Genomic DNA, 8,699 nt, shown 5'->3' with positions numbered 1-8,699 from the left:
TTTACACTTCTGCTACTTTGTCAGCTAGAGCTTTGAACTGCCAATTTCATATGACTCAATATCAAGAGTTTATGCTTGACCAGTTGACTAAAAAGCTGTCCTCTGAAGAATCTTTTTAAAGTATGTTCAAGAAATGGTACATAACATACAGCAGGTTAGTAACCATTCTTTAAAATGTGGCTATGATGCACTGGAGGCTTCCTTTAGATCAGCCATGACTGGCACAGTTATCAGGAGGCATGCATGGTTGAAAGAACAGGCATTAACAGACCATGTCAAATCTAAGCTTTTGGATGCACCTATGGACAAGGTCAATTTATTTGGTGCCCCCGCACAGCAGGTACTAAAAAAGATGGAAGAGAAAGCAAAATCTGTGCAAACAGTGAAAGATTTCTTACAAGTTCAACCTCCAAGGTTTAGCAGGAACTGGCCCTCCAAGAATTGGTCCTTTCCGGACTCCTCTAAGGCACAAAGAGGCAGGAATAGGCTCTAGAGGCAGAAACCAATCCAGGGGTGCCTACAGGGGTCGCCAATGGCAGGGTAACAACCAACGAGGCACGGATACAGCCACCACCACTACAACTCAATCACAGTGACTTGGCGGTGGCACCGCCTACCAGGGAACAACTAGAAGCACCCTTAGGCGGAAAGCTAACATTATTTTCAAGAAACTGGCACTGCATTACAAGAGAAAAATGGATTTTGCAAACTATAGACAAAGGTTACAGGTTCCATTTCCATACTCTACCAGGAAAGAGAGGAATGTCAAACCTACCACCTACTCAAAGGACAGAAGCTCTAAAACAAATATCTCAATTATTAAGAATGAGAGCTGTGGAAAAGGTACCATCTATGGAGCAAGGGAAGGGATTTTACTCCAGACTCTTCCTGGTACCAAGAAAAGAAAACAAATTGAGGCCTATTCTAGACCTGTCCGCTTTAAACACATTCCTCATTGTTCCAAAATTCAAAATGCTGACCCTACAGCAGCTTCTTCCCATGCTGGGCAAGGAGTCTTGGCTGGTAACTCTAGATCTCAAGGAGGCATACCTGCACGTCCCCATAAGACCAATTTGCAGAAGATACCTCAGATTTCTTGCAGGATCAGAGCATTATCAATTCTCAGCATTGCCCTTTGGCTTATCTACTGCGCCCAGAGTGTTCACGAAATGCCTGGCATCAGTAATCGCTCATTGCAGACTTCAGGGGATTCAAATCTATCCCTACCTGGACGACTGCCTGATACAAGCGGACAACAAAAACAAACTACAAAAACAAACTAACAGAAGACTTACAAAGAGTCATCTACCTGCTGCAAGCCCTGGGATATACAGTCAATACAAAAAAGTCAAGGCTGATTCCATCCCAAAGAATAACCTTTCTGGGTGCAGAACTGGACACATCAAAACAAATGGCATTTCTAACTGCAGAAAAGAAAGAGCAACTTCCTCTCTACTTCTTGGCATTAACAAAGCAGAACCATCTAACTGCAAGAAAAGTGCTACAAGCTCTAGGCTTCATGGCATCCTGCATAATACTGGTCCCTCATGCCAGGCTGCATATGAGAAAGCTACAGTGGTACCTAAAGAATTTGTGGTCTCAGCACAAGCACAGCCTAGAAACCAGAATTCCAATGATCCCATGCCTGAAGCAAGAGTTCCTATGGTGGGCTCAGGCCTGTCAATCAAACACAGGATTGCCCTTCTGCAAAAGTCAACCAAGACAAACCATCACGACAGATGCCTCAGACCTCGGTTGGGGGCACACATGATGGACAAGTGCATTCAAGGCCTATGGACTCAAGACCAGCTGCATCTGCACATAAATCTAAAAGAAATGATGGCAGTAAAATTGGCAATCCAGGCATTCAGACCTTTTCTCCAAGAAGGCCAGTTGATAAGGACAGACAACACCACAGTTATGTGGTACATCAACAAACAGGGAGGCACACACTCATACCCTCTATGCCAGCTGGCACTGGACCTATGGGATGTGGCTCTGAGCTACAACATTCAGTTACAGGCAATTTATGTACCAGGGAAGGAAAACATTCTAGCAGACATATTAAGCAGAACTACAACAGATGCCCACGAATGGATGCTGCATCCGGACATCTTCAAAACCATCACAAGAGAATGGGGATTACCACAAGTAGACTTGTTTGCATCCCCATTCAATCACCAGTTGGAGAAATTCTGCACAAGGACTTACCACCCACTTGCTTGGAAGGTGGACTCCTATCTTTCAGTTGGAAAAGCCTGACAGCATAATGATTCCCACCACTTCCTTTGATGCACAAGGTGCTTCTCAAGATCAAAGAGGAACGTCCGAGGATCATTCTGATAGCCCCAGACTGGCCAAGACAACATTGGTATCCACTGCTGAGGAGCATGTCCCGGGAACAAATATGGACACTGTCCCTGTTCCCATTACTGCTAACACAGAACAACTACAACATCCTGCATCCAAACCTAAAAACTCTGCAGCTAACTGCCTGGAACATCACATAACAGCAATTAACCCAAATTTATCCCAAAGGGTTAAAGATATAATCCTGGAGGCTCGTAGACCTTCAACAAGAAAGAATTATGCAGCAAAATGGAAAAGATATCTCATCTGGAGTACTGCAAAGGGGCAAGATGTGACACTGGTGAACATAGCCAACATCCTGGAGTACTTGGCGGAGCTCTTCCATACAGGCCTGTTCTATTCTTCCATCAAGATACATGCATCAGCTATTTCAGCAGAATACAGCTTGGATCCTCCTGTCTTCTCGCATCCTCTGCTCAGACAGTTTGAGAGGAATTAAAAATGTAAAACCTCCCAGGAAACCTCCATTGCCAGCATGGGACTTGAACTTTGTGCTAGAAAAACTGACTCTACCTCCTTTCGAACCAGCAGCAACAGCAGAATTACAATACTTATCCTGAAAGACTGTTTTCCTGCTGGCAATAACTTCAGCAAGAAGGGTCTCTGAACTACAGGCATTAATGGCAGTACAACCCTTCCTGATCTTCCATCAAGATAGAGTGTCCATGAGAACAAATCCTACATTTATGCCTAAGGTGGTATCCAGAGTCTCTTTAAATCAGGCTATCCACCTTCCTACATTCTTCCCCAACCCACAGAACAGGGGAGAAAAGCTCTTGCATACCTTGGATGTACACACACAATTACGCTACTACCTGGACAGGACAAAAAAAACAATAGAAAAACTGACCAGCTTCTGGTAGCATATGCATATGAAGAAACACCAAAAGATCACAAAATGAGGCATCATCCCACACAGACATAGGGGACCCCTCTCGTTCCATGAGGTTAGTGTACTGCAAGAGACTCCTCCAGGGAGTTGAGGTGCTTCCTTTCACACTGCCCCTTACCTGTGACCTCCTACTATGGTGACACCGGAGGAGTGGGGGATGAGACAGGAAAGCTCCACCATGGGAGCAGATTGGAGATGGACAGCCTGTGCAGGTCAAAGAGCAAAAGATGACATGTCCAGATGAGAAAGGGGAATGAATACCAGCTGGGGACACCTGACCCATCTCCTTACTAGATAACATCCCCTCCATAACGAAGGCAGAAGAGGATGCTGGCCTCTTGGAACCAAGGGTACCAGTACCCAAAGATACTAGACACACCAGAGTTGAGGACCTACACCTTACTCAGATGTCAAGACCAGAGCACCGCTGCCAAATGCTAAAGCTCTAAGTGGGAGAAAAAAACCCCCAAGAAGGAACAGTCAACCCCACCCAGAAATACCAGCATTAACATCACAGATCCAAGGTCCAGTCAGCCCTGACGTAGTCGGAGTCAAACAGACCAAGAGCCAGAGCAAAAGATGGCCAGGCTGGTGGATGGACAACAAGGGTGGGAATGCAGCCAGGCCCAACAACCTAAGATCCAAAGGGGCTGACGGATGAAACCAGAGAGATGGAGCATCAATCCTGGAGCTGAAAGGATACAACCTAATTGCATCCAAGTTAGCAAAAAATGACCTCATCAGCTGTTCCAAATCAGAAGCTTTGATACTGTCCACCGACCTCAGTGACTTGGCAGAAAAAGCCACTGAAAGGGACTTGGCGGTTCGCTTAGATGATTAGGAGCCAGTTTGCCAGATCAGAGTGACAGAGACATGGAACCATGGTGGGGAAGGCAAAGACTCCGATGACAGCTCCAGGGGAGTTGATAGGGAAAAGCAATCTGACCGAAAGAAGCCCCATTAACCAAAAAGGGACTAGGAAGAATTGGAGACAGAGACTTGGTTGTAGTCAGCATCAAGGGTGATTGGCTTAGAGTGATCAGTGCCAAAATGAGTGCAAGACAGCCAGGGAACCCAAAAGTCATAGGTCACTGGGGTCCAGCGAGCCCTAAAAAGATAGATCTGTTGCAGAAACCAAGACCTTTTCTGTGCTAGTGGTGGAAGAGAAGGAAGAGGATTAGGAGGACCCACTTGACCCACCACTAGTTGGCTGCTCTGGACCCAACCCCCCCCCCCAAAGAGTACAGCTGGACAATCCCCAGACAAACATTGTGTGTGTCCGGAGATAACTTGTACCTGCAAGCAACATTTTTTAAACCTTTATCCATAACAGAACATTATCTTAACTAACCACACAAGAAGCAGCCAGAAAATTTAAATAAAGAATGGAATAGGTTGCCAGGGGGGCTGAAAACAATGCAAGACGGTACCTCCTTCTAATAGCATATACAGATTTATCACTTAGCTTTTACCTTTCCATTTCCCAATTACAGCACAACTACAACCATCTATAAGTGGTTACTACTGGAGGAATATCTAAGCAATGTACATTACCTACACATCTAATGACTGTACCCTTACAGCAAGACCCACGGGGAAAACATTACTGCTAAAGGTGACACACAATGAAAACCCCAGAGCAGTGGTGTCATACTGCATGACAATCAAGCAGGGGCAGAGAATCCAGTCGGACCAGTCTACACTCTCATCTTAGTATCATTATAAAAATTAAGTTTTGCTGTATTCCAGTGTTCCAATGTTGTAAGCCTGTTGTCTACATCGAAATGAGCTAAGAAAAGCAGGAGCACTGATAACACTGACATCCAGACTTTGGGAGTGGTGGATGAAGCCAAACCTCTACAAGGCAAGTGCCCACAAGACTGACAAGGTACAAGCACACATAAGTCCAGCCTAGTTTCTTTAAATCACAATCCCTTTCAGACTATCCTTTTTCTAGTGATTTTTGTTTCCACTACTATTTTTTTTCATACTAATAAGAGCCCCCTGGCTAAGGAATAAATAGCTAATGTCCTAGTGTGGGAAGTTTCTTGAGATCCACAAACGCCAAATGACTTGCAGCACGCTGCAGGCATCAAACTAGTGGTCAAAGCAGAAAAATGCTGTAAAATATATTTCAAAGTAGGTACCCATCACCTTAACACTGGGACAACCCAAACCCTTTTTAAAGTTGCCACTGGCCTTGTCTAAGGGAGGATGTTGAAGATAAAGGTCTTGCTGAAGTTGATAATAATCTCTTTTTACTACTTGCAAAAAAATAAAATAAATATAATTATTGTGATGTATGGGACAAATATTTATACATTAAACACAACTACACTTCAACATTTATTTTCTACCCCAAGTTAACAGGTCATTTTTTGTGTAAGTTTTAACTGAAGAAAATGAGCAAACAGGAACTCCAGAAATACAAAGTCAGTACCAGCAAGCAAGATACAAAAAAATACTTATTTGCTGGTTGGCAAAAGCCAATTAATGTCAGTCTCTGCATATAGAGAGCAAATGCAATATGAAAGAACAAGATATGTATAAAACCATCTGGCCAAGCAGGTACAGGGGAACAAGGGCAAAGAATTAAAGAGGAATACTATGCACATTTCTCACTAGTCATCTCTATGTGCTATCTACTTTATCTGCCTGACAGAGGAAGCAAGCCTACAAGCAGATGCTTCCCTCTTTGCTCCATCCTTTCTTTTCTCTGCTCAATGTATGAATAATCACTGCCTTCGAAAAATGTTTGAGAGGCCCTTCTACCTTCTTTATGAAAAACGAACAAAAATTCAAATACAGAAATTACAATACTGGTGTCACCTTATTCCGTAGATCATCCCTTAACACAGGACACTACAGACCAGGAGATGCAACCGCAGATCTAGTCATGTAGGGATAAGAAACATTTCAGGCTTCTGCATTTAACACAAGCATGCTACTGCCAAAAGCTGATTAATGGCAGCCAGCAAGGACTGGCAGCAAGTGACCATCTGCCTTGTTGGACACACCTCTGTAAATAAAGCTGTGTATGTTCAAACTACACAGTGCAAAAACCCTTAGCCAAAGAATAAAACATGCAGCAATGAGATTTATACCTTACGTTTATTCCAGACATTAGTGGGAAACATTTAAAGCACTTTGAAGAAGTACCTAGCCATAATATCTTTCATTATGAAAAGGTTCGAGCACCGTTTCTAAGAAAAGCCCATGATTCCAGTGATTGGATTACATGGCTTAAAGTTGGAAGATGCTACATGGAGTTACATGGAAAAGAGCACATTTTTTTAAAACTATGACTGATGGAACATTTGACACAGAGTGCTTACTTTTAACTCGCTGGACAGAATGAAAGGTGTCTATGATAAATGAGGGCAACTGACCCTGTGCCATGCAATGCTGACAAAAACTGCTGTCTAAAACACATTTAGCTCATGAAGGGACACTGGACCCTAGCTCCGATTCACTCAAAGTCAAATAAGCTTTCATAGCCTGATGATTGTGCTCCTACCAAAAACAGCAACAAGGTAAGAACAGCATGTGTATGCACTACATCTTTGAGCAAGAAGTTGGTGAGGCTACTGCACCCCCAAGGAACAATTACTGTCCAGAACTAGAAAGATGTCACATTACTCTAAAAATAAGGAAAAGGAGGCTGGTATGCTTAGAAAGGCTACATGGACAAAGACCTGGTAGTGGAAAACTATCAGCCAGAGTGATTTTTTTTCTTCTCGTCACACGGCCAACTTTCTGTTGGAGATTAACCTTTTTAGCAGACCAGTGATAAAAAGATGAGCAAGCTATCACAAAAATATGAAAGAGTCTACAACAAAAAGTACAGATGCATCCCAATCTGCAACACATGAAGGGGGAGGCTTTTCTATGACCAACTTTCTCCAAGGATACTCTCAATTTAAAATAAAATAATCAAAAAAAAAAAAAAAAAAGAAATGCCTTAACATAAATTAAACAAAATAATACAGAGCAAGACTTTCTAAAGGACAGAGAAAATGGCACTTCCAAATATAATGGCAGCTGTTTCCACTGGCTTAGTGCACAGCAATGGTGCCCAAATCCAAAGCCACCAACATGCAGTAAAGAAATGCTTTGTAAAAACAGGAAAGTTGCATGGTTACTCATGACCGACCCACTATCCTAGGTATGCTATTAAATTAAAAAAAAAAAAAAATCTAAGATCACCCAAGACCACCTTCAAAGAAAGCCATACAGTGACAAATGACAACCACAGAATCTACACAACTAGAGAGTCACTCATTTTTAGCACGAGTGTTTTTACTAAAAAGACAATAAAAAAAAAAAAAAAAAAAAAAGTATAACAAAATGTGTCAGCCAAACTATTTCTGATTTTAAACTGCTGCTTAGCAAATGGAATATTTAAACATACATCATATACCACCACTGAGATTGCAGTTTTCTTTGAGGAGCAGATTAATCTCTCTACAAGAAGGGGAACATCCTCTACACCCCACAACCACCCTCGACACACATTTTCTCTTATGCCACCAAACTTCACACAAAAAAATACTAAAAAATTCTATTTGGCAATTAATACTAAAAAATTCTATTTGGCAATTAAGTCCTGAATGAGCAGTCTGCAATAACACAGGCATCAAGAAAGTTAAGGGCCAACAGCAAAAGCCCATCAAGATAAAAACAGTTCCTGAAATAAAGAATGTAAGACTGACTTTACACAAACGCGTTCCTTCATAATTACAATTTGCAGTCAATAAGTTAATCTTGAACTTAAGGATTACTCTTCTGTAAATGGACAGTTTTACTGCTTGGCCAGCTCTAGGACTTGCATAAAAACAACACACGTTACCTTGCATAGAACTAAAGAATTTGAAAAAAGAAAATGAAGAATACAGCAGGTAGGCAAAAAGGGCAGTTGTTTTATGAACTTAATAAAATATGGCAGCAATGTAGAAATAAAAAGGTTGTGCATTCAAACAAAATACAAAAAGATATTTCTTCTATAAACTCAAATTTTGAAAATGGCTATACATTTAAACACATCCCTAAAGACAAAGACAAGGAAATTGCTTGAAAAGTAAATGTATATATATTCTGAATTTATTAAAACTAAATATAAATTGAAGTTTATGTTGTGCTGTTTTCCATATGATGACAGAATGATGTAAAACCCGATGGTCCCATCCAACAGTGGTGAGAATCCCAGGATCAGTCGGTGACCACGACAAGCCTTTGACAAAATCTTGGTGAGTTCTATCTCTGAAACTGAAAAAGAAAAATTCTAATATGTGAACAATAGCATGCGTTTATTTTTATATTTACTGACATTAAACAAGCCATCTCTACCCCTCTCCCCATTTTACCAAGGAAACTAAATGAGAAACATTCTAGCATTTAGACACAACTGCACATTAATATACAAACAATGTGCCTAACA

At 41.7% G+C, this 8,699-nt stretch overlaps 1 protein-coding gene across 1 annotated transcript in view; it reads right to left on the bottom strand.

Annotated features, from left to right (window-relative positions):
• Nucleotides 1-8,039: 8,039 nt before the first annotated feature.
• The window catches only part of WDR77 (WD repeat domain 77), a 71,645-nt gene continuing 70,985 nt past the window's right edge, over nucleotides 8,040-8,699 (bottom strand). The window contains exon 10 of the mRNA XM_044077111.1: nucleotides 8,040-8,527. Coding sequence (XP_043933046.1) covers nucleotides 8,308-8,527 — 220 coding nt within the window. The 3' untranslated portion in view covers nucleotides 8,040-8,307. The remainder of the gene's footprint in view (nucleotides 8,528-8,699) is intronic.

The sequence above is a fragment of the Protopterus annectens genome, chromosome 7.part0, assembly GCF_019279795.1.
Source record: "Protopterus annectens isolate FY-2018-M chromosome 7.part0, PAN1.0, whole genome shotgun sequence".
NCBI classification, from domain to species: Eukaryota; Metazoa; Chordata; order Ceratodontiformes; family Protopteridae; genus Protopterus; species Protopterus annectens.
This window is presented reverse-complemented; position numbering and strand designations above follow the sequence as displayed.